This window comes from Schistocerca serialis, chromosome 8 (genome assembly GCF_023864345.2).
Source record: "Schistocerca serialis cubense isolate TAMUIC-IGC-003099 chromosome 8, iqSchSeri2.2, whole genome shotgun sequence".
Classification (NCBI taxonomy): domain Eukaryota; kingdom Metazoa; phylum Arthropoda; class Insecta; order Orthoptera; family Acrididae; genus Schistocerca; species Schistocerca serialis.
This window is the reverse complement of record NC_064645.1, coordinates 610,883,930-610,911,229: the sequence shown is the minus strand read 5'-3', so window position 1 is coordinate 610,911,229 and position 27,300 is coordinate 610,883,930. Positions and strand designations below refer to the sequence as shown.

General features: G+C 36.9%; 1 protein-coding gene across 1 annotated transcript in view; it reads left to right on the top strand.

The window, feature by feature from the left end:
• The window catches only part of LOC126417162 (dynein axonemal heavy chain 2), a 959,377-nt gene that overhangs the window by 765,234 nt on the left and 166,843 nt on the right, over window positions 1-27,300 (top strand). The window contains 2 exon segments of the mRNA XM_050085060.1: window positions 2,051-2,266; window positions 12,734-12,884. Of these exon segments, the coding sequence (XP_049941017.1) occupies window positions 2,051-2,266; window positions 12,734-12,884 (367 nt within the window).

The following is a 27,300-nucleotide window of genomic DNA, read 5'->3' as shown; positions in this document are numbered from 1 at the left end:
AAAAGGGAGAGTGAGACAAGAAGGAATAGAGACTAATATAGTTATCATCAATAGTAGGGAATGTAGTGAGCATATCCCCCGTATGTTTCAATGGTGACAAGCAGTGAAGGATATCAAAGAGAAATTTGGAAAATGAGTTAAATTTCTCAGAGAAGAAATTAAAATCTGAAGTTTTGCTGATGACATTCACAGTACTTGGCAGATGAGTTGAATAGAATAAAATTTAAAGGGTCTTGAAATAAAGTTGGAAGATGAACAAAAGTAAAACTTTGTTAATGGAGTTAGTTAGTTGGTTAGTTAGCTAGTTAGTTTCATGTTCATGTTCGTATAGTTGAATTAAATCAGGTGTTGATAATGTAATCAGATTAAAGAATGAGACACTAAAAATATTAGACTAGTTGCTATTGTGTTACAAAAATAACTGATATGGCTTAAATTAAGAGGATTTAAAATGAAGACTGACAGTTACAAAAAAAGCTTTTCAGAAAGAGAGAAAATTGTTAACATCAAATATAAATTTAAGTGCTGGGAGCACATTTATGAAAGTATTTATCTGGAATTTGGCCTTAAATGGAAGTTAAATGAGAAATTAAAACACTACAGGAAGAAGAAAATAGAAAGTTTCGAAATGTGGTGGTACAGAATGATACTGAAGATTAGGTATGCAAATCAGTTAACTAATGAACAACAACAGAATTGAATTGGGGAGAAAATAAATTAACAGCACAACTTGACTTAAAGCAGAGCTAGATTTACAGGGCATATCTTGAGTCATCAAGGAATAGTTAATTTGATAATGGAGAGAAGTGTAAGACCCAAAAATTGTAGAAGGAGACCAAGGCTTGAGTACATAAACAGGTTCAAGTGGATGTAAGTTGCAGTAGTTATGCGGAGATAAAAACTTGCACAGGACAGACCAGCTTGGAGAGGTGCATTAAACAATCTTCAGGTTGAAGATAACAATGTCACAAACAGAGAAGCAGAATACTCACAAACTTTCATGGCTTCATGTGATTTAGTGTTTATTCGTGTGCTCAGGATTCATCACAAGCCATTATGCCCTCACTATAAAAATATATGTTTAATATTGTCACAGTGACAAATTGTGGATATAGAGTAGTGAGTCAGAGATAATCTGTTGATCAGTAAGATGGAATTTTCTGAGTGTCTACTAAATGGATTGATATTAAACCGCATGAAGTTTATAAAATTTTATGACAAAAATGTTCTTTGCTGTATAAGAGTATTCACTGAAATATGTCTGCTTGTGTCTGTATGTGTGGATGGATATGTGCGTGTGTGCGAGTGTATACCTGTCCTTTTTTCCCCCTAAGGTAAGTCTTTCCGCTCCCGGGATTGGAATGACTCCTTACCCTCTCCTTTAAAACCCACTTCCTTTCGTCTTCCCCTCTCCTTCCCTCTTTCCTGATGAGGCAACAGTTTGTTGCGAAAGCTTGAATTTTGTGTGTATGTTTGTGTTTGTTTGTGTGTCTATCGACCTGCCAGCGCTTTTGTTCGGTAAGTCACCTCATCTTTGTTTTTATATATAAGTATTCACTGAAGTCTATTTAGAAGTATTGCACTAGAGGAGGAACGTTGGATCTCAAGGAATAATGCATATAAATTTTGACAAAACTGTAACATGTGAGTAGCTCAGCCATATCAATAGTTATAATAATTAATGAAATGTAGCTGCCGTATATTTACTTGTTGTCATGTGAGTCCATTAGTGCTATTTTTTGTGGCCAACTTTGCTATAAATCGTCATTTTAAAGACTTATATCCTGCTTGACTTTTTGGCTATGTTGGTTTTTCTACTTAAAATTTTTCTAGCTTATATCAGAGTATGAATTAGCTTATTAGTATGTTAAGAAATATTGAGGAATGTCAAATAAATGTTATATCTTTGTAATATGAGCTTCAATGTAAATTTCAGAGATAAAAATAATTTATTTATACTTTTTTCATTTCTCAAATTGATATCATTAGCTATATAGTTATAGTATTCATATTTAAAACAGTACCCTAACCTATTATATTATTTTTATAGGTTGTGAAAGATGAGATACCAGTGTCAAATGTCTTTAACATTACAACTTTCCTTGCTGATCCAACAATGATTCGAGAATGGAACATTCAAGGGCTTCCATCAGATGAATTTAGTACAGAGAATGGAATTATCGTCACCAGGGCAACAAGGTGGCCACTTCTAATTGATCCACAGTGCCAGGGCATGAAGTGGATCAAGAATATGGAAGGAAAAAATGTAACTATGTTTCATTTGTGTGATATGACACTTATGCCATCTCTAAAATAAGGCTAGTGTATTTTGTGGTCATTTTAACATCAAAATAGTTTAATCATTTCTCAAAATATTGTCTGTTGTTCTATTACAGAGTTATTTCATGTGTAAAACTCAAAACATTGATACATCTCTCATAACTATACTATCTGATTATTATTGTTATTATAATTATTAGTGTTGTTATTATTATGAATGGAATAAAATAATAATAAATATAACTAATGTTGAGCAAAGAGGCACACCCATGAGTCATAAGCTCCCAAAACATTTTATTCACTGATGCAATCTGTACATCTGTACACAGTTTCACAATATAAAATACTGTAGTAACGAATTCAAACAAATTCATTGTCAAACTTTAAAAGTTTGTATATGCATATGCTGCTGCAAAATTTGGTTTTCTAATGATGGAAATTGGCTTTTTTAAACTGGTAAAGCATATTGTTATTATTATTATTATTATTGCTTAGTGAACATGTCAGTCAATAAACATTTCTTAAAACTGTTGCAAATGATAATAGGAAGCAAAAAGGTGATATGGGAGAAATAAAGGTGGCAGAATGTTAACCTTCATTTTGGGTGATGAAAGAAAAGGGGGGAGCGCATGCATGTGGATAGAAATAGTGATAGCACCAAGAATTTAATGACTGCAACTGTGTTGTAATTAAAAAGGAGGTAATGTATATCACCAAGGAGGAAACAAGCTAAAAATAGATTCAACTGATAGTGTAATGTGTCTCAGGGCTTTTCTACTGGACAACAATTGTTAGCATTTCAGTAGTATGATATTCAAGCTTTCCCATAGTGACTTCATTGTGAAAGTCCAGAAACACCCGAGAAAACTAATTAAATACCGGTGCCTACTTCAAAATCTTTTAGCCATACCCATCAAATCTCAGACCCATACAATTATTATAAATGTGGGTATGATTTCCTTTTCATAAATTAAATGTTCAACAGACCATATTATTGCAGCTTACTGTGGTTCACCCTACAGAATATTTACTTTCATGAGCCAGCACACTCAGTCCATTGTCCACAGCTTATCATATTTTTTTAAAAAAAAAAAAAAAAAAAAAAAAAAAAAAAAAAAAAAAAAAAAAAAAAAAGAAGAAGAAGAAGAGGTGCTTATCCAACACCTCATCACAACTCCTATTTGTTACAAGACATCTTCCCACTAGTCACGGCAGATGCTTTTTTTAGAGCACCCATACCCCCCATGCTTATGCCTATGTTAAAATCAAACACTACTCCCATGTCCTGCTGACTTCAGATAGATCTACTACAGCTGTTTTAAAGCCTAATTTATCCTTCAACTGCTGATTTTAGAAAAAAATGTTTGCTATAATCCTGGTCATCTATTTGGTTCTCAACTGTACAAGTGTCCAGCCCATCCATTGTAAATTCAGAAGAATCCTAGGTTGATTCAGTTTCATAGCAATGGCCATGTTAAGGGCAACATCTCTTCTTTCTATCATCACATTAACACCTTCCTCCAAGTAAATTTTTTTGATCCTCCACTGCTGAATGTGCCACTTTCTTTGATATGGCCATTCTTCTCTTTAATGCCTTTGTGAGAAACCGTGTTTTTCCAATCCACCGATAGTATCTCCATTTCAAGTGCTTACACACCTTTTGTTTCATTAAAGCTATCCCCTACAGGTACCTGTGAACACAACATATGCATTTGAATAAATGCAAATCATACATTTTAACAGTACATACTGAATATACAAAGGGTATTGCTATGGGGTTTAATAAGTAAAATACAAACAAATCTCTCATAGAATAGCCTCCAATTGAAGGTCAACAACTGTTTACCTTGAGAGTTGCTCTATAAGAGGTGACCAAAAAGTTTCCATTCAAGGGCATTGCTTCATCATGTATGCAGTGTAGCACAACTCTGACATGGGTACAACGACATGTAGGCAAGGGATTAGTGTGGCATTCATGTCTTTTCGACGTCCATGCAGTAAATGTGGAAATGTGAACTATGCAACATTATTACCAGATGCGTCCAAAAAGGACCAGCCTGCTGTTCTTTTCTTGGCTGCTGAAGGACAAACACTGGTGGACACCTATTGGAGAATGAAGGCTGTTTATGGAATAGCATGTCTGTTGTCTGGTAACAAGGGGTGATGCTGCTTCATGATAATGCACATCCCCGTATTGAAAATGTCGTTGTGCAGAAGTTATGCCAACTCAAGTATGCACCCTCTAGTCCTGATCTCTCTCCATGCAATTATCATGCCTTCGATCCCTTAAAAAAGACACTGAAGTGTGGGCAGTTCCCATTGGATGAGGGTATGCACCAGACAGTTACAGACTTCTTCACACAGCAAGGCATAGTGTTTTACCAAATGGGTAGTGGTGTAGTGGTAATTCTTGAACCTTCCTGTTTCATTTGCTGGTGGTTCCATTGTTCTGTTTAGTTGGAACCAACAGAGGAGCATTCCAAAATGGAGTCAGATATGGACGCGCATTTAAAACAAAGATGTGTGATTGAATTCCTCACTGCTGAAGAAATTGTGCTGATTGATAAAGGTGTATGTAGATAGACGTGAGCAATGTGAGGCAACAGGTTTGGCATTTTCGAGGTGGTGAAAAGGGTGTGCGCTGTCATCCCTTGCAATGAAAAGCATCTTGATCAACTCATCCATGCTGATTGGCAGATAATGACCAGAGAATTGTGTGCAAAGCTAAATGTCAGCTGTAATGCCTTGGAGACAACGTTGTAACATCTTGGTTATCACAAAATCTGTGCGAGTGGGTCCCATGGGTGCATAAAGAAGAACAAAAAACTCATCGAGTGGAAATTTGCTGATACGTGCTGGATCAATACAAAGCTAAAGGTGACAATTTTCTGAATAGCTTCGTCACTGGAGATGAGACATGGTGTCACTACTGTGAGCTGGAATCCAAAAGAAAGTCCATGGAATGGGGACATGCGGACTCTCCATAAAAGAAGAAATTAAAGACACAGCTGTCTGCAGGCAAAGCGTTGTGCACAGGCTCCTGGGATAGCCAAGGTGCAGTTTTTTTTGATGTCCTGGAGCCTGGAGAACCTGTCAATTTAGTATGCTGCAGAATGACACTAGCTAAGCTGAAAGCCCAAATTTCCAGGGTAAGGCGAGAGAAGAAGACCAACTTTCACCTGGAACATGGAAATGTTAGGCCCCACACCAGTTTTAGATTAGATTAGATTAGATTTACTTTCATTCCAATTGATCCGTAGTGAGGAGGTCCTCCTGGATGTGGAACATGTCAGAAAAACAACAATACATGACAAATATTTACAACTAAAACAAATAAGCTAATGTACCATTCCACAGGTCCCAAGTGGAATGATCGTCATTTTTAATGAACACTAAGAGTCATTTTACAAATACTAATGCACTGAATTTAAAATAAAAACGTTTTTTATTTATTTATAAGGTAATAAACATGTAATACAACTACTGTAATACTTATTTACAATGAACACATTACTGCACTGAAATGGTGCAGAAGTCAGATTATACTTACACACACACACAAATTTTCAATGAACACATCACTGCACTGAAATTGTGCAGAAGTTATGTTGTACTTATATACAAATCAGTTGGTTTTACTAAGAAATTCATCAATGGAGTAGAAGGAGTTGGCCACCAATAAATCCTTTAGGCTTCTCTTAAACTGAATTTCATTGGTTGTTAAGCTTATTATGGCTGCTGGCAAGTTATTGAAAATGTGTGTTCCTGAATAATGCACACCTTTTTGTACAAGACTAAGTGACTTTAAATTCTTGTGAAGATTATTCTTATTTCTAGTATTGATTCCATGAATTGAGCTGTTGGTTTGAAAAAGTGATATATTTTTAATGACAAATTTCATTAAGGAATAAATATACTGGGAAGCTGTAGTTAGTATCCCTAGTTCCCTAAACAGGCTTCTGCAGGATGTTCTTGAGTTCACACCACATATAATTCTTACTGCACGTTTTTGTGCCCGGAAAACTTTAGCTTGGCTTGATGAATTACCCCAAAAAATAATCCCATATGACATTATGGAATGAAAGTAAGCATAGTATGCCAGCTTTTTCATTTTTATATCCCCTACGTCTGACAAAATTCGCATTGCAAACAGAGATTTGTTAAGACGCTTCAGCAGTTCTGTGGTGTGCTCCTCCCAATTGAATTTATTATCAAGCTGTAATCCCAAGAATTTAACACTGTCCACTTCTTCTATCTTCTTGTCATCATATGTTAGACATATACTCTTGGGACACCCCTTACAAGTTCTGAACTGCATGTAGTGTGTTTTTTCAAAGTTTAGTGACAAAGAATTGGCTAGGAACCAGTGATTAATGTCCACAAATATTTTATTGGCTGATCTTTCTAAGACTACACTTGATTTGCTATTTATTGCAATGTTTGTATCATCGGCAAACAAAACAAACTTGGCATCTGGTAATGTTACTGATGAAAGGTCATTGATATACACAAGAAAAAGTAAGGGCCCCAAAATGGAACCTTGTGGGACCCCACATGTAATTAGTTCCCAGTTGGATGATGCCTGATAGACATGTATCAAGCTCTTTCCTAATAACACCCTTTGTTTCCTGCCAGAGATATAAGATTTGAACCATTTTGCAGCATTTCCTGTTACACTATAATATTCTAGTTTACTTAAAAGGATATTGTGATTTACACAGTCAAATGCCTTTGATAGATCACAAAATATACCAGTTGCCTGCAATTTTTTGTCTAATGAATTAAGCACATTTTCACTGTAAGTGAAGATAGCCTTCTCAATATCAGAACCTTTTAGAAATCCAAACTGTGACTTTGACAGTATGTTATTTGAGATAAGATGGTTATAAAGACGACGGTACATTACTTTTTCGAAAATTTTTGAGAATGCTGGTAACAGTGAAATTGGACGGAAATTTGATGCTATTTCTTTATCTCCCTTCTTAAACAGTGGCTTAACTTCAGCATATTTCAGCCATTCAGGAAATATTCTACTGATAAACGACTGGTTACACAGATAGCTTAATATGTTACTTAGCTCAGAATCACATTCTTTAATTAACTTTGTTGATATTTCATCATACCCACTAGATGTTTTTGATTTTAAAGATTTTATGATGGACATTATTTCTGTTGGGGTAGTGAGGGTCAAATTCATATTATGGAAATTACTTGAAATGTCTGGTCTAAGGTAATCCATAGCAGCATCTACCGAACCTGACAACCCCATCTTTTCAGTAACAGTTATAAAATGTTTGTTAAAAAGTTCTGCAACACTATACACATCTGTCACCAATGTATCATTTACTCTTAATGCTATTTGTTCTTCTTCATGTCTGGTCCTACCGGTCTCCTCCTTCACTATATCCCATATTGTCTTTATTTTGTTATCTGATATGACTATCTTTTCCTTGTAATATATTTGCTTTGACATCCATATTACAGTCTTTAATATTTTGCAGTATTTCTTATAATGTGCTATAGCATCAACATTGGAAATGTTTCGGATTGACAGATACAGTTTTCTTTTTGTTTTACAAGATACCCTTATTCCTCGAGTAATCCATGGCTTCTTTGTAGATTTTCCTCTAACCTTGGTAAGTTTTGGGGGAAAGCAGTGTTCAAATAAGGTAAGCACTTTATTAGCAAAAATGTTATATTTTTCATTCATGCCATGAGCACTGTAAACATCAGTCCAGTGAATGTCTCTGAGGAGTGTCCTAAAATAATCAATTTTTGGCTTACTGATTACCCTCTTGAGCTCAGATTTAACAGATTTTATATCCTGTTCAGTATTAACATTTAACAGAAGGAACTGCATGTCATGGTCTGAGAGGCCATTGGCTATTGGTTTTGTAATATAATTTTGTTCATTGGACTTTTCTATAAAGATATTATCAATGGCTGTTTGTGAGCAAGTGGCTATCCTAGTGGGGAACTTTACTGTGGGAATTAAGTTGAATGATAGTGTTACTAACTCAAATAAGTTCTTATTCGGAGAGTCTTTAAGGAAATCTACATTGAAATCACCAGCAACCACTATTTCTTTGTTTTTGGTTATTAAATGGGCCAGTACAGCTTCAAGGTGGTTTACAAACAGATTAAAGTTACCTGCAGGTGCTCGATATACACTTAATATTATGAAAGATTTTTTGTGAAAATCTAATTCTGTTGCACATGCTTCCATATGCTGTTCTAGGCAAAATTTATGAATGTCTATGTTCTTAAATTTATGACAGTTCCTGATGAATGTGGCAACTCCTCCTTTCTCCATTTCTGATCTACAAAAGTGAGATGCTAACCTAAACCCTGTAACACTTAAAAGTTCTATACCAGTGGTCACATGATGTTCAGACCACTCAACTCATCACAAAATTTGGGTGGACTGTCTTACATTTACCTTCCAGTCCTCATTTAGCACCTTTGACTTCCATCTCTTTGGGCCTCTGAAAGATGGACTACATGGTGAACATTTTCAAGACTCAGATGCTGTTGTGAAAGCTGTAAGGAAGTGGTGAGACTCAGCTGGTTCGAATTTTTACAAGTGTGGGAAAATGACAGTCTGTAGCTGAGATATTGCTGTGTTTAGGTGTGCTGTTGTAATTTATGTGCCTTCTTTAGGTTCCATTAATAAAAATTGGAGGCATTACTTTCAGAATGACCCTCATAATTACATATTGCCCAAACCCTTATAAAGTCTATGGTAGAAAGTACTCTTACCATTACTAGTCATTTTCTTTATTTTTCTTGTCTAGACATGTTATTCAGTTACAGCTACTCTTGGAAAAATTGTGATTATGCTTCATTTTGCAGTGTTATTAAATAAAAAAGCTACTGGTTTATGAAACATATTTCAAATAAGAAATAGATGTATGCTACACGTAATTGATACTAACTAAACTTATGTCAGTTTTTACTTTTCACCATAAACTCATGTTTCCTGTATGTGATTTAACTGAAGACACATCTGGCATACTAGTATAAAGTGAACAAACATCTCATTAAAATATAATAACAAGATTAGTTATTTTTATACTCTAAATTGATGAAAATCTCATAGCTGGTCTTTGTAAATAGCTCATTATAAAATACTGGCTATTGTATAAAACAATACTACATTTCTTAGCTTTATCATTTCTTGAATGGTGACTATTCCCAGGATTTGATCCTTGTTTATTGTAAACACACATATGCTAACACTTCGGTGGCTGTAATACACTAAAACTATACTTCTAGTTAGCTAACATTTGTGCAGCAGCTTTTCAGTCACTTAAATTTCAAATTCAGTGGCACTTAAAGATCCCAGCAATCTTTTCCTGTGTTGAAGTCTGTCAATGTGACACTCTGCCTTCTGTGATGAAGGTAAGGTGCCATCCATTCAAAAGGGATGTTGTTAATTCCATAGTATTTTAGTATGCATAATAAGAGAGCTATTCTTCAAGTAACCTCAAATTGGCTATTAAAAAAAGGGGTAAAAAAGGAAAAAAAAATATTTCGTACAATATGTTCTTATGTGTTGACATCACTTCTCCACTTAGTTGCCACCAAAATTCAGACATTTGTTGTGCTGTGATTGTGCTTCTGTACCCCTTCATCAAAGAATAGGCTGCCTAGTGCTTCAGCACATTGACAGCAAACTCACTGTCAGTTGTGAAATGCTGAGTAGCCAGCTAGGCCTTCACCACGGAGAAGAGATGGTGCAAAGACCAGATTACAGAGGGGTTGTTGGAAAATCTCCTACCGAAAAAGTCTGAGATTTTCCCCCATTGAATTTGCAGCATTGGATCACATATTGTGGGGCAGAATGAATTTTTCTATTTTTTCAAACAATTGAAACTTCATGTGTGAATATCAACAATTAAGGAAAAGATAGAATTGCTGCTTACCATAAAGAAGGCATGTTAAGTTGCAGGTAGGCACAATTATAAGACACCTACACAAAGCTTTCAGCCACAGCCTTCATCAGCAAAAGAAAAACAGAAACACACACTATTCGCACACACAAACAAGCACACATCATGCACATGTGACCATCATACATGAAGTGTTCTTGCTTACTTGCTTGTGTGTATGTATGGTGTGTGTTTCTCTTTTGCTAATGAAGGCTGTGGCTGAAAGCTTTGTATAAGTGTCTTTTGATTGTACCTATCTGCAACTTAATGTGTCTTCTTTATGGAAAGTAACAATCTATCTTTTTCTACATTATTGATTTGTCTATTTTTTACTGATAATTTTTTTAAATTGACCTTTAGGGTCTTGTAAGAGTCTCTCAATAAAGTGGTCATGTCACAGTATTCCCTCACATTACTCTTATAAAATCAGCTGTCAAAACTTCTTTGTAATCCCAGAAAAACTGTAATCACCATTTTGTGATTTAATAGCATTTTCTTGAATTGTTTGGGATTACCGGGAGATTGTGTGTGTGTCAACTGTTTTGACTATTCTCTAATTTCAGAGTTCACATATTGAACTCATGTCATGATTCTGTTCAGAAATTGCTCTCTCTCTCTCTCTTCATGGTATCATGGAAGGAATATCAAGGCGGAACCCATTCTTTCTGTTTTGTGAATATTGGTTAGACATTTTGGAACCCACCACGCACAAAACTTATAGTATCCTAACCTCTCCATGACAATGTCAGAGAGGGTAGTCCTTGAAATCTAAGACGCATCTTCAGGAAGTTCAGAAATTGGGAACCAACACTGCACATTCACAAGAACCTCAATATGTTGCACAAATTTGTCAGTCGAATTTGTGTTGCACAAATTTGTCAGTCGAATTTGAATCTCTTTCTACTATTTTAATTATGCCTATCTGTGCAGTCAGATTTGGTTATCTTCTCCACTCCCTCACATTGCTGTCACTCATAACCTCATCCCCTTATAAATGAGATAGTCAACAGTGAGTCTTATTGACATTGACTCCTGCTTGTAGGAAATGAATAACCGAACATGCATTGCAAATGGCAGAAGATGAAGTACCATTGTCCATTTCCTTCACTTCCTCCTTACAGAGCGCTGAATGAAACAGATGCCATCAAGCTAAAAGCATTTGTTTATTTTTAATAGTCAACCAGAAGTTAATTTATGAACATCCCTATAGAATTTTGTGATCCAGCAGATGTTTCATGTCTAACTCAGCCAGAAGGTATTCTGCAGAGAGTCTTGTACAAAAGTCTAACTTAGTGACTGCTAATAAGTACTGATCAGAAATATCAGTCAGTGCTCTAGCATAGGTTTGAAATGACTAGTTATTAATATGTGTCAGTAATTAGAAGTGGTTTCTGCATCTGCAGTTTGGATATGAGTGATATTACAGATATTAAAGTCTGTTTTTCCCATAACTTCTCTCTAAACACTCATTGATTCATTTTTGTGAATACTCAGTGCATCACTTGCTTTCCGTGGTCTTAATGTAATTGTTCAGCATATTTTATTGTTAACATATCACTAATATGGTCAGATAATGCAGTTACTATCAGCTTTACATCTAAATCACAGAAGGCAGTTGGTTCTGGAAACAAATTGGTCAGTAACTTTTGCTGTTTGTCCTTCAATTGTCATTGGGAACATTCATTGACATTCCAGCTGCCTTTTCATTTTACCTCATGGATTTAGATGTTCATCCTTTTTATTCATGAAGCTCCTGATGTTTTGCGCGAAGATATTGAATGACTGTTCTTCAGTTTTTTAGCATGGACTAAACTGCAGTGTTTTATTTTCTCAGTAGCTGTTCCAACTGAACCTATGTTTGTTCTTTAGCTCTGTTTTTTAGACTAAAGTGCCCTCCTACCAGAAGTATATAGATTCAGAGCAAGCCATGTATGTTATTGATATTTTTAATTTTAAAGAGCAATAAATCCATGAAAATAATATGACAATATTTCTCAAAAATCTATAAAAGTGGGTAAAGCAAAGGTAGTCAGCCAGGAGTGTACAAAACTCAAGTTTATTCCTGTATCTTCATTCTTGCTATTTTTTGATTAACAGTATTTTATACTGCAGTGTCTAGTCATGGGTGCAGACAGCTGAAGGCTGGAATGCATAGAGAATGCTGGAGGATGCCTTATCCAGCTTTGGTATTCAATTTGCTTATTATGATATGTCAATACAGAGTTGGTGTTGTTTCATTGCTCAGTAATAAATCTTTCTTTTATCTGTTTAAAACTGAAGTTTAATTTTGATTCAAACAGATGTCTTAATGGAGTATGAGCTGGTAAACATATTGTACAGAGCACTTACGATAAAGAAGAATCATTTTAAATGGAGATACACATTATCATTGCAGTGTCAGAATTCCACTGTAGAATTCATATCTTAATCATAATATACAGATGCTGTTGTCAAGTCACATTAAAGTATTGTAGATTTAAAATTTAAATAACTGTAGTTCTCTTTTTCTTTTTATTGTCAAGGATTTAAAAGTCATAGATTTTGGGCAAGCAGATTTCATGAAAACTCTGGAGCAAGCAATGCAGTTTGGAAAACCTGTGTTACTACAGAATGTACTAGAGGTTCTGGACCCATCACTGCAGCCTATTCTTAACAAAGCTATTATCATCCAAGGTTTGTGATAAGTATTAAATATTGGTATGAGAAAGAAAAATTTTATATTCATATGTGGTTTAAGGTAAATAATAATAAATAGATTTATCATTCAGAACATAATTTAGCTAGTGAAATTTAATTTCCTTGTCTCTGCAAGTTAATATTAGTGCTCTCACTAACTTCGCACTTCTTTCACATAACTTATCAGATCTTTGTACATGTTGCATCATTTCCTCCACATAGATTTTTATGATAAGACTTTCCCAATGTATAGATTGTTCAATGAAATTTTGAGCAAACTATTAGATGTTAGTAACTTGCTATCATCATGGTCAAAAGATTCAGTACCAAAATATTGTGGCAGTAAGTTACTGACATTCAGCAGTTCACCTGAAATTTCATGGAACAATAAGATACCTTTTTGAAGGTAGAAGAGGGGTAATTTGGGGGGTTTACGAAAAGGGGAGGCGGGGTGGGTCACATAGTATAAAACCTGCTCAGCAATTTGGCTGGAGCTGTTGTGGTTTTTCCATCCTCGCTGGTAAAACATTTGCATAAGTATCTGCCATAGATACTGAAAATAGTGTCCCATAGATATTTGTTTGGCCAGCCCATCAGTGCCTTTGTGAATTTATTGATTTTCTGAAATTCTCTTCAGATACTTTACATTTAAATAATCATAAATTTGTGTGGCCAGCCCATCAGTGCCTTTGTGAATTTATTGATTTTCTGAAATTTTCTTTAGATACTTTATATTTAAATAATCATAAATTTCCCCCTACACAGTAGGGAAAATGTTTGGAAATGCATGAGATATTCAGAACTAGAAGTTAACTCTAAAAACACTCTTCTGTCCATTAAAATTAAAATGCCAGAAAGAAAGGACAGCAAATAAAATTGTTTTTACTGCATGCCTACAGAGGAGAATAATAAGAATCATCATCATTTATTGCATTAATGGGCTTTTAAGGCCTACAGCAGCAAAAACAAGAGAAATAACCAAACTTAAAAAATAAAAAATAACACACACACACACACACACACACACACACACACACAATAAAAAATTATAAAAGAACACATTACAAAAAGCCCAATAACAAGGATGTGAGGCAGTCACAATGAAGAAGACATGTACTGCAGATAGTCATTGATTGCTGCCCATCTCTAGCTTTATCTTCCACTGTTGTCACCTCAACTTGTTTGAGGATTGTTAATATTCAATCCTTCCATCCAATTCTTGGACATCCCCTTTTTTATTTTATTTTATTTATTTATTTATTTATTCATCCGTGGAACAATAAATATTGTATGGATGTCGTCAGATTACAACACATGAGCACACATTTACATTTACAATTAAACAGGTTTCTCATATTTTGTATAGTTTTTATAACTAGTCATACACATATTTATAATTACATAATATTTTGGTGATAATGTCATATGTTGCTAATAATCTACATATATGTTAAATATTCTTTTACAGTATAAAAACTTTTACTTACTAAAAAGGTTTTAAGCTTTTGTCTGAAAGTGAGGGGCTCATTTATTTCTTTAATTTCTTGTGGTAATTTGTTGTACAGTTTTATCCCATTGTAAAATATACTTTTTTGTGTCTTTGCCTTGTTCTTTCTATCTAGATGGATGTGGTGACAAGCTCTTGTTTCATGGTCATGTATTAGGCTGTTTGTGTTGTACATGTTAAGATTTTTCTTAATGAACATTATGTTCTGAAAGATATACTCACAAGAAACAGTTAGAATTCCTAGCTTTCTAAACAATTCTAGACAGTGGGCCCTGTTGTTGCTATTTGTTATTATCCTTATGGCTCTTTTTTGTACTTTGAACACAGTTCGTATGTTACTGGCACTTGTTCCCCAAAACATGATCCCATAGCTGAGGACTGAGTGTAGATATCCGTAATATGTTATTTTAAGACAGGTATTATTGCATACCGGTGCAAGGATTCTAAGAGCATAGCATGCTGTGGATAATTTCTTTGCCAAAATGTTGACATGGTTTGTCCATTTCAGTTGGCTGTCTACATTCATCCCTAAGAATTTGGTACTTGTTACACATTCTAATTCATTATTATTAACTTTTATTCTAGTGGCATTGTGTTTTTTGTTCAATTGGAAGTTAATATAGTTAGTTTTCTTTACATTTAGGGTTACTTTATTTTTTAATGACCAGTTGTGGACATCATTGAGAGCCTCGTTTGCTCTTTCTGACAGTTGTGTTGGATTTTCACCTGTTATTACTATGTTGCTATCATCAGCAAAAAGTATTTTTTCGCCATGTCTGATACTTTGTGGGAAGTCGTTAATGTATATAAGAAACAATATTGGGCCTAATACACTTCCCTGTGGGACGCCTATATTCACATTTTCTGGGTCAGACAGGTGTTTTATAAGGGAATTGTTTGAAACTTGTGATATCTCAACTCGTTGAACTCTGTTTTCCAAGTATGATTTGAACCACTTCTTTGTCACGCCTCTTATTCCTATTTGCCCTAATTTATGAAGTAAGATTTTGTGGTCAACTGTATCAAAGGCCTTGGACAAGTCTAAAAAGATACCACTTACATTTTCACCTTTGTCCAGTGCTTCTAAAATTGCTTTAGTGAACTGTGCTATAGCATATTGTGTGCCTTTTCCGGGCCTAAAACCAAATTGGTCATTGGAAAGAAGATTATATTTATTCAGGTAATTTAGCAGTCTCTTTTTGACTAGTATTTCTATTATTTTAGAAATTCTTCTTCTTCCGTGTCCGGATGCACCAATTATATCTTCCCTTCCCAGTAATTAGCAACGTAGATTGCTTTGTCATTGACTTTCAAAATATCATCTTTAGTGCATGTCATAGACATGTCTGGGCAGATCAGTAGGTGGTCCAAGTCCTGTATTGCTCCGCATTCACACCTATCGCTATCACTGTAACCCCATTTAAATAGGTTTGATTTGCACCCAGTTACTCCAGTGCGCAGCCGGTTTAATGACCTCCAAGTTGTAAAAGGTAGTTGAAATCCTGCAGATCCCTCCTCAAGTAGTTCCATTGTGGAGTGTGGCACCATTTCTTCCCAGAGAGATAGCCGCCTTGCGACGGGCTTGGTGGCGAGCTCTTCAGTAGTTTCCATGAAACTCCTGCGGGATTTCAGCCGGACACGTTGTTTTCGGTGCATATACATCGGGTGTCGAGGATCATTCTTTTGTTTTGATCTTTCGATCTCGGCGGCTACTTGTCTGCGGATAGTGGGTGGTGCTATGCCTATGATGGGGTAAATGATGTCTGTGGGAGTTGGTTTGAGGCATCCTGTGGCAATACGTACAGTTTCGTTTACGGCGACGTCAACTTGCTTAGCGTGGGCAGAGTTCCTCCAAACTGGCGCCGCATATTCCGCAGCTGAGATACTCAGCACCAGACCTGTGGTGCGCAAAACATGTGGTTGAGCTCCCCACGATGAACCTGTTAGCTTCCGCAGTATGTTGTTCCTGGCACAGACCTTTTTTTTAGTGTTGTGACAGTGCTGCTTAAAAGTAAGTGCTCTGTCCAATGTTACTCCCAGGTATTTTGGGCTGTTTGTATGTTTCAGCTCTTCCCCTTGCCACATGACTCGGAGTTTCCGTTTGGCTTGTTTGCTCCTAAGATGGAAGGCGGATACTTGTGATTTACTGGGGTTTGGTTTGAGATTATTGCCGTCGTAATAGGTAGCAAGTTCTGTTAAGGCTCCTGTGAGATTCTCCTCCACTTGTTCAAAGGTTTTATCCTGTGTGGCCACTGCTGCATCATCAGCATATATGAACATTCGTGTCTGGTGGCTGATGGGAAGATCATTGGTATAGATGTTAAATAATATTGGAGCCAAAACACTGCCCTGTGCAAGTCCATTTTTCTGTGTCCTCCATCGGCTGTTTTTAGATTGTAAGGTTACATAGTAGCGTCTGTTCTGTAGCATACATTGCACGAACATAGAAAGGGTGTAGTCCTTAGTGACATTATACACTTTCTGGGTAAACAACTTATGGTTAACTGTGTCATCCATAAGTTGCTTACCCAGAAAGTGCACCAAAACCAAAGATTTTAGAAATGATAGACAGTATAGAGATCGGCCTGTAGTTCTCTACATTTTCCACATCTCCGTTTTTAAGGATAGGTATAACTTTTGCTTGTTTTAGGTACTCCGGAAAGTATCCAGACTCGAAAGATTCATTAATTATGTCTGTTAATGGGCCCTTTATGGAGTCTATACAATCTTTAATTACGCAGACTGGAATTTCATCAAGTCCTACTGAAGTTTTATTTTTTAGTTGGTGTACTACTAGTGCCACTTCCCTTTCTGTAGTTGGCAAGAGCACCATTGAGTTTGTTGGCTGGTTCTGAGTAGGTAAATCATACGTATCTGGAAATTTCTGCTGTAATTTTTTTGCAATACTACTGAAATATGAGTTTACAAAGTCAGCTAATTTTTTAGGGTTACCTACTGGTACATCTTTGTTTTTAATATGTGAATTGAGGTCCTTTTTAGCAGAGTTAGATGTTTCCTGTTTGACGATGTTCCAGGCTGCTTTGCTCTTGTTTTCAGCTTCAAGTAATATTTTGTTGTTTGAAAGTTTTTTTGCGGCTAGCAACACCTTTCTGTAAATTTTCCTGTACTTTTTGTAGGATTGCAGAACTTCTGGGTTAGACTGATTATTTTTTATGGAGTTGAGATATCTAAGAGTTTCTGAGGATTTTTTGATACCTGTAGTCACCCACTGATTTCTCTTTGTAGTTTTAATTTGATAAAGAGTTTTGGGAAACATCTCTTCAAATCTGAGTTTAAAAATTGACATGAACTTGATAAATTTCTGATTTGCATTGGTTTCTGCATAGACTTCCCTCCAATCTTCATATTCTAGCTGGGATTTAAACTGATCCAGGGCTGATTTGGAAAACATTCTTTTGTATGTACAAAGTTTAGGAGGAGTTTCTACATTAATGTTAGTTTTTAAGATCTGGCAGAGGTGGTCTGCTAGGCCCAGGTTTTGGACAACAATATGACATTTTTTACTATCAATATCTGTAGCTACATGATCTATAGATGAGGAGGATTCTTTCGTTATTCTAGTTGGACAATTAACAAGGGAGGATATTCCGTAACAGCTTAGAATATTCACATATATGTTGCTAGCCTTATCAGGCTTCATCATATTAATGTTTAAGTCACCACAGATAATTACATTTGCTTTTGGTCCAGAAACCCTGTCTAAGCTTTGATTCAGTTTTGAGAAGAATATATCAATGTCTCCACTAGGAGAGCGGTACACACAAAATATGACTAATTTTTTTGCTATGCCAGGTCCTATTATTTCAACAGCGGAAAGTTCGAAATGTTTGTCCTCACCTAGATCTAAAAGATCATATCTTACTTTAAATGACATACCTTTTTTTACATAGATACATGAACCTCCACCATTCATTGAGATTCTGCTATAGTAACATGCAAGGTCAAATGAGGCTAATGCAATGTGTTCAATTTGCTTCCCTTTGCACCAGTGTTCAGTGATACACAAAATTTGGCTATCAAATTTTTCCAATTCTACTTCTAGCTGTTGTGCTTTGTTCTTTATGACTTGAATGTTTTGGTGAAACACTGTTAGGTATTTGTTTTCACTTATTTTGGTGGCACCTTTCCCTTTAGACCTGATGCTAAAAAATCCTTCAGATGAGCTGGTGGCATGGTTATTCTTCTGTTGATGACAGTGGAGGTGAGTCTGTTGCCGGTTTGACTTGGAAGTTGGTGTATCTGAGGGTATCTGCCTTATGTTAGTCTTGTAACTGAGGCCGGGTACCAAAAATCCTGCAGAGTTGAAAGTTTCCTGGTTCTTGTGCTTCTTCTGTTTGCTTCTGTTACTGATGATGATGGTGAAGCTGGTGAAAAGTCTTTCACTGTTGAAGACTGAGGAGCGGCCAATACTGATGAAAGGTCATTGGCTGTTGGCGCATCAGGCGTTTTTTTTCTTGTTAATGATGCAGTTGCTGATTCCCAGCAGATTGGGAATGGGGGCCCCAGTGTGGGAGGGATCTGTCAGCTCAAAGGATGTGGCCAAACCACTGTAGCCTCTTCTGTCCTAATATTTGGCCAGTGTGTGACTTTCCAGAGAAGTGGTACAGATCTTCTTTTGTTCTTTGTTCACATTTAACATAATAACTTGAAGTACCTTTCTCTTTAAGGCACAAATTACTTCTTCAGTTGTTGCTGATGTCACCCAGGTTTCATAATACTTGTTTAGATACATAATTCTTGTTTAAGTCTCTAAGTGATCTGGGGATTTTTGGAGTGCAAAATTTAGTATACACATGTCTCACCTCTGGCAGAAAGAATGGTCTAGCCAGGTTGTATTGTAGTTGAACTGAGCTTGAATGATAAATTCATGTGATTTGATTTGATCAGGGAGACAGAAACAGCAGTGATCCCAGCCCCACTATTGCCCACACCAGAACAGGGTTTATCGTGTGGTTCTATTCCATGTGATTTCTAGTAAGGTGAGGCAGTACACTTAAAGAGTAGTAGGAGGCCCTTTAGTAGTTCTTTATTAGACATAATTTCTTCAGGACACAGTATCCAAATATTCTCCGTCTTTTTCTTCGCATTGGAAGATTAGGTGTGGTGCAGTTTCATCACCCTCTCCGTAAAATGTAACAAGCTTTAGTGACTACATTTCAATTACTTAACTTGCTGAGTGTTGAAAATATTATTAAATATATTGGTCTTTAAATATGTCTGCTTGTGTCTGTATGTGTGGATGGATATGTGCGTGTGTGCGTGTGTATACCTGTCCCTTTTTTCCCCCTAAGGTAAGTCTTTCCGCTCCCGGGATTGGAATGACTCCTTACCCTCTCCCTTAAAACCCACTTCCTTTCGTCTTCCCCTCTCCTTCCCTCTTTCCTGATGAGGCAACAGTTTGTTGCGAAAGCTTGAATTTTGTGTGTATGTTTGTGTTTGTTTGTGTGTCTATCGACCTGCCAGCACTTTTGTTCGGTAAGTCACCTCATCTTTGTTTTTATATATAATTTTTCCCACGTGGGATGTTTCCTTCCATTATATTGATATCATTAATTTGAATCCAACAATTACGTTTGTTATTGTTACTGTTGCATTTCGAAATCTTTTCTGTCGTCTTATTTTCCTCTTTCTGTTTTTGCCAGTAGTTTCACTTTGTATTCACCTTCTCCTTTTTACCGTAATCTGCTATACTATTTTATCCCGCCTATATATATACTCACTAATACGTAACCCACTTCCAAACCATAACCAAAAAAATATTTTTTTTGCCGCTTTCAGCACTACCGCCGCTATAATATCCACCGTTTCTAGTTCACAAACAGCTCCTTTCACCTTTTAAACAACCATTTCGGCCAGTTCTAATAACTTTCACTATATTTCCATTTCCGTTGGTCTTTAAATATGTCTGCTTGTGTCTGTATGTGTGGATGGATATGTGCGTGTGTATACCTGTCCCTTTTTTCCCCCTAAGGTAAGTCTTTCCGCTCCTGGGATTGGAATGACTCCTTACCCTCTCCCTTAAAACCCACTTCCTTTCGTCTTCCCCTCTCCTTCCCTCTTTCCTGATGAGGCAACAGTTTGTTGCGAAAGCTTGAATTTTGTGTGTATGTTTGTGTTTGTTTGTGTGTCTATCGACCTGCCAGCACTTTTGTTCGGTAAGTCACCTCATCTTTGTTTTTATATATAATTTTTCCCACGTGGAATGTTTCCTTCCATTATATTGAAAATATTATTGAGGTGTATAACTCAGTTTTAATGCAACTCCTCCACTTAAAATGTCATCTGGGTTCAATTTTATGTAATGTCATGCAACTTTGTGATGAGTTCACCAAAAAATAATGTTGTTGAAACACACAAAATACTTTTAAAGCATGTTTATTGCATCACACAGAAATAGAACTGACATAGGTTTGTTTAGTGGCCAAACCTGAGGACGGCAAGGGTGATACTGCTACTGCCATTGGTGCTTAGATAGGAGAAAGCAATAACTTGAACACTCATATGCATTGTTTGAATTTAACATGATGGAATTTACATTTGGAATTTGTATCATTTCACAAAGCCTGCAATGAAAATCTACCCCACAGATCATCTCAGTGTCTCTGATACAGTTAGTATATTGAAATATCACAGTTTTCATATTAAGGTTTCCTGAAATATACATCAGTAACAATCTCCTAATTTTTTCTGTTAATTACTTTACAGTTGCAGTATAACTTTGGTTTCCAACATGAATCCTGTGTCTTTACAGTGGGGTCTATTGTAATTACTGTTACTCTTCTATGTATAAATTCCATAAAGGCGAAGTTAGCTTCTGTTTGCATTATGTTTAACATATTTTAGATTTATTGTAAAAAATCTCCGTAAACTTACCAGACTTGTTTTAAATTTGTCTTAGTCAGCTAATTTTCATTAATACTGTGTATCAATATTACAGTTTAAACTTCTACATGTATATAACTTCTCAAAAAAAAAAAAAAAAAAAAAAAAAAAAAAAAAAAAAAAAAAAAAAAAAAAAAAAAAAAAAAATCAAGTGGTAGTATCATAATCACCAGTATGGGTGAATCATTCTTTTCGTATAATGCTGCCTTACATACCCCCAATGTATCGCACATAAGAATTATGGGTGAGAATTTACCATGGTGTACATGCACCAAAGTAGGAAGTTTAGTTTACCAATCAAAATAATAAATTTTTGAAAATATAATGTAACTGGGTAGATAAAAAATCTAATCACCAAGTAGAAGTGTCTCGCAACAACTAAAGCTACGGTTGTATAAGACATTAATAATGCCAGTAGTACTTTATGGTTCTCAAACGTGGAGCACTCGAAAACAAGACCTTAAGCGACTGCTAACATTTGAAAGGAAAGTCCTCAGGAAAATATTTGGACCAGTCAGAGATCAGACAACTGGAGAATGGAGAAGACGCCGTAACACTGAATTAGAAGAGCTGTACAAGGAGCCTAACATCTTGGGAGTGATGAGAAGCGAAAGACTGCAATGGGCTGGACATGTTGTTAGAATGAGGGCTACAAGATGGTCCAAAATCACAATGGACTGGATCCCGTCAGGCAGCAGACCAGTGGGAAGACCTAGAAAGAGGTGGATCGATGGAGTGAGAGAAGACCTGTTGCAGCTGGGAGTCACGGAAAACTGGAGACAGATAGTAGAAGACAGAGACGGATGGAGAGCTCTAACTGTGGTGGCGCGCGGTCCTCTGGGCCTCATCGCGTGAAGAAGAAGAATCACCAAGTGGTGGGAGGTGAAAGGACACATATAAAGGTTAAGGAAATCTGCACGTTTTCATATCCAGTGGCTCCTTCTTCTATCAGAAGTGTTGAAGAGGAAAGAAGCGGGCTGAAGAGAAAGGGCTGGTGAGGTTTAAAAAATGGGGAGAGTTCAGAAAAGTCACCCAGAACCCTGGGTCAGGGGAGATGTACCAGAAAGGATAAAAGGAAAGACTGATATTTGGGGACTGCACTGGATGAGAGTTGAAAACCTGAAAGCTTATAGATTACTGACAAGCCAAATATTACTGACAAAACGCTGTGCATTAGTTAACTAGAGTGGAAAGCTAAGTGTGTTGTATATGGTAGAGGCAGTGGTGGTGGTGGTGGTGGTGGTGGTAGTGCTGGTGCTGGGGGAATAGACAAGTCATAAAATAAAAGATGTGGAAAACTAAAAGGGAGTGAAGAATGGAATAGTTACTGCGAAGAAATGGTGAGACCGAAGAAATTAAAGTAAATTATGGGCAGGTGGCTGATGAGACCAAGGACATATTGTAATACCAGTACCCACCTGTGATGTTTGTGGAAGCTAGTGTCGAGGGGGAAGATTCCAGATGTCATGTGTGGTGGAAGAGGTGCTGAGGTCAAGACATATTGTAGTACATGATCTGCAACAGGTATTGTGTGTTTCAGTGTACATCCTCCGTCTATGTCCATTCACTCTGACTGATAACTTGGTGGTAGTCATACCAATGTAAAAGGCAGAATAGTATTTACATAGCAATATGTGTCATTTCACTGGTGACTTTCCCTTTGACAGTATATGTTTCGAAAGCACAGGGCTGGTATAGGTGGTGTTAAGAGAGTTCTTAGGACAAGTCTTACAGCAGGGATGGTTGCAGGGATTGAAGCCATAGGGTAGGGAAATGGGTGCAGAGGCAGTGTGGGCCTGAGAAAGACCTTGTGGAAACTGTGAGGGTGTGGTGGGCAAAATGTCAGACAAAATGGACCACATTTCAGGGCATGATTTTAGAGAGTCATAGCCTTGTCAAAGTAGCTGATTGATACATTCAAGACCAGGATAATACTGAGTGATAAGAGATGTACTTCTAAGTTCATTTTTGAGGGGTCAGCAGTACCAGGATGTGATGGCCCAGGAAATCTGTTTCTGAACTAGGATGGTAGGCCAATTACATCAATTGAAGGCTGAGGTGAGAATGGTGGTGTATTGCTCTAAGGAGTGTGTGTCTAACCAAATAAATTTTCCTCAAATTCCAAGGGTTGTCAGTGCTTGTAGAAGGTGGTGTCCCCCTAGAGAGGTGGATGGCACATTCACGTACATCATTCCATGCTGGTTCATTTCTATGCCAGAGTGGATAGTGAGTGCCAGGCTCTTGGAAACCAATGACTAGATGTTTTCAGTGGGTGAGAGATCTGGAAAATGGGCTAGCCAGGGCATCAGTCAAACACACTCTTGTATTGATATAGTTCAGGAGGATGCACAGACAACATGTGACCCAGTGTTATCTTATTGAAAGTCTAAGTCAAAGAGACCTTAAATATAAGGCACAGTCACCAGCCTCAACACACAGAAATGTGATCTGTGCTGTCTAAATTATCAGTTGTGCAAATCAGAGGTGATTGTGTTGTGTACCTACTGGCACCACATACCATCACACCATGTGTGGATTCCTTATGATGAGGAATGAAGTCAGGCAACATCTGTTATCCTCAAAACCTCCATACATGGATACATCCTCTGTGATGATGTGTTCAGACCAAGGACTCATCTGAAAGGGCTAGATGGTGATACACCTGTGTCTATTGTTGTCATTCACTGTACCACTATTAACATGTCTATCTCTATTGCCACATCATAGGTAGACATGACAATTGCTGCTGTGCTGACAGTCTATAGTGCTTCAGAAGTTGTGGCACTGTCTGTGTGTATATTTCTCTTGCTGCAAATGAGCCCATTTCCTGTCTCAAAGTACATGACATGGCTGTATGTTCCAGTGTGGTTTAACAAACAGTATGTGTGTTGTCTTAGTTGGTGTTCATGTGGAACAATAAATTGCAGCTTCAATAAATCACAATCTTACTGCTGTCTAATTCTAATGCCTAGTTGATGCTTTTCCTTCTTACATGAAGTGTAATACGATATTCTTTCAAACAACCAATATCCAAACCCAGTTTCTGTATGAGATACGTGCTGCATGAATTTTCCTTGTAATATATACTTCTACTTTGTACAGTTGCCTAAAATGTTAATGATTTGCATATCCAAGTGTGTCATATGCTTCATGCAAATTTGACTTTTGTTTGCAATACTTTTATGGTAGTGAAACTGTAATGGTCAATAGTACCTTGACAACAACATGCACAAGTCTGTCTGGAAAAGTAACACTTTGATTCATTACACAAGTAACTCCAATATATTATCATGTTCAGCTTGAACAACATCTCTGAGTTACAACAATCATATTGAAGCATTAAAATTCTGGCAAAAGTAATATAGTAATAACTATTTATTTAATATGTATGGCTCTAATATGAGAATAAATAAATAAATTCAAATTCTGTAATTCTGTCACTAAATATCATTTTATTGCTATGCCTATTGCTATGTGAAGTCTTTCATCAATGCTACTTGCCAATATTAGTCTGATTTCATGCACAATGATGTTTTCACTTATTGGTGTGTAACAGTGGAATAATAACTTTTCTATCTCTTTTCTGTTAAATGTCTTTTAAAGGAATGATGTAAGTGCAGTGCAGCCGAGTTTTATAGTGGTGTCTCAATAGACTAGAAACAGTTGGAAGACTGACTTCCTGGAGGGGCCACTTCCTGTTTACTCTCAAAATAACACTGCACTTTCTCAGGCAACTGTGAGTTGTGAAATCTACTGATACAGAATTTTGACAACTGAGCAGCAGATGGGGCTATGTAATTATGAAATAAATACAAAGCTTTTACTACAGGCATGTAGAACAGTGCAAAAATTGTATAGCTTTCTGATAAAGTCTTGTACACAAGACGTGAGCCTTACTCTGAAAAATAATACAAAGCTGAATGTGAATAACTCTTAATATGTTGAATGAAAACGCCTTCACCCATGTTAGTTCACAGTTGTTATTTAATTTGAGCAGTCAGTTTCAACATTACATTACACCACCTTCAGGCACCTGTGTAAAGACAAAAATGGTAATAGTGTGAAATACATGACAAAAACATCAGTGTAAGTATTATATATAGTGGTAATATGTAGTAACATGTAACAATACCAAACTGTAAGGTGGTTACATCAAAGTTGAAGATAAATTAAAAAATAAAATGAGAAAACAGGTGCACACGATATTGATATAAACTAGGGAACAGAGTATATATTCCATGAAAAATTGTAAAAAAGAACCTGCTAAATAGAGGTCAATATTGCATGTTATGCCTAGATAATCACAGTGTAATGCTAATGTTAGTGCCCATGAAATATCTGGAGCAAGACAGTCACAATCATATACTGATGGGTGCAAACTGAAGATAAAATATTTATTTATATGTCTTCACAGACCAATAGAACATTAAACCACTTACGGAGGTCAGCTCCATGTTGACTATCTGTACTGCTGTGTTCCATACATTAAAAATAACTAATAAAACAAGAATATAAACTTACGTCAATACAGTCTGACAATCACAGATTCATAAGGTGCCAACTATTTGTTAAAAATATTTTTAATGAACGAAACTGTGAATCTAATGTAATATACTGCAACAAATTACCACTAAGCAGGAAGTATTGAAATATATGGAGAAGGTCATAACCAACATTGACAATAAAGTGAGAAGTCTGCTAGTAGGCAGCCATGTGGCTAGGAGATATACCAAACTATAAACTATGATGTAAGTCCAAAGAAGAGTACTACAATACATACACAGTATATTAGAAAGTAAATCAGAACAACCAAAGTCGCATACCTCTACATGACTGATAGCTCTTAAGCAGAGTAAGACAAAGGGAAGTACGAGGGCTATGCCGAAAGTTTTTAGCAGCCCGTAAACCATAGAGCGGAGGACAATGGTGTTGTTTTCATTCAAAAGAGCGATGTTTTTTGACCTTGGGACATGCGCGGGCAGCCGCTGGCTAGCGGTGATCCCCCCCACAGCGCGGTAAGAAAGCACAGGCAGTGCTGAGTCAGAGACGGTGCAGGATGGAGCTGTTGCGCCGCGACTTTCGCACCATGATTTTTCATGATTATAAAAAGGGTATAAGTGCCGAAGAATGCCATTCTTCTTTGCTGTGTGTTTTTGGTGAAGCTTCCCCTTGTAGGGCCACAGTTGGAAATTGGTTTCACGAGTTTTTGAGGGGTCGGCAGTCAGTTGAAGATGAACCTCGTCCCGGTCGGCCAGCAACAGCTGTGACTCCTGAAAACATTGATGCCGTGAGGAAAATGATCAAAGAAGATCCACATCTTACATTTTGCGACATTGAAGGGACAATTTATTGGATCAACAGCAGCACAGACCATTGTTCATAGTCACTTAGGCCTTACTAAGAGATGTGCCCATTGGGTGCCACATTCCCTGACAGAAAGCCAAAGGAGGAGAGAGTGGACTGGTGTTGTTTCATGCTCGAAAAATTCAATGGAGGTTAAGTCCCAAGACACCTATAATATCGTCGCAGGTGATGAAACGAGGGTCTACTATTATGACCCTAAAACAAGGAGACAGTTTTCTGTGTGGTGCTTTCCAGGGTAGGAACCACCCACAAAAGTTCGATGAAATCGGAGCTCTGGAAGAAAGATGGTGGCAACTTTTTCACAAAGATCAGGCATCTCACCTCTGTGACCTTGGACACGTGTCGTACAGTCAATGCTGAATGGTGCGTAAACGATTGTCTTCCAAAAGACATCACCACGTGGAAGTCACAGCATCCAAAGTCCAAGAGTGGGCACCCTCTGCTACATCACGACAGTGCATCTGCGCACGGGGCTGCCAGAACGATGGACTTTCTGGAGAAAGAAAAAGTGCGAGTGTTACCCCATCCCCCCTATTCACCTGACCTGGCCCCCTGTGACTTCTTTCTGTTCCTTAAGACTAAGGAAAAAATTCGAGGGCAGCGGTTTTCATCAGATGAAGAGGCCATTGCAGTGTACGA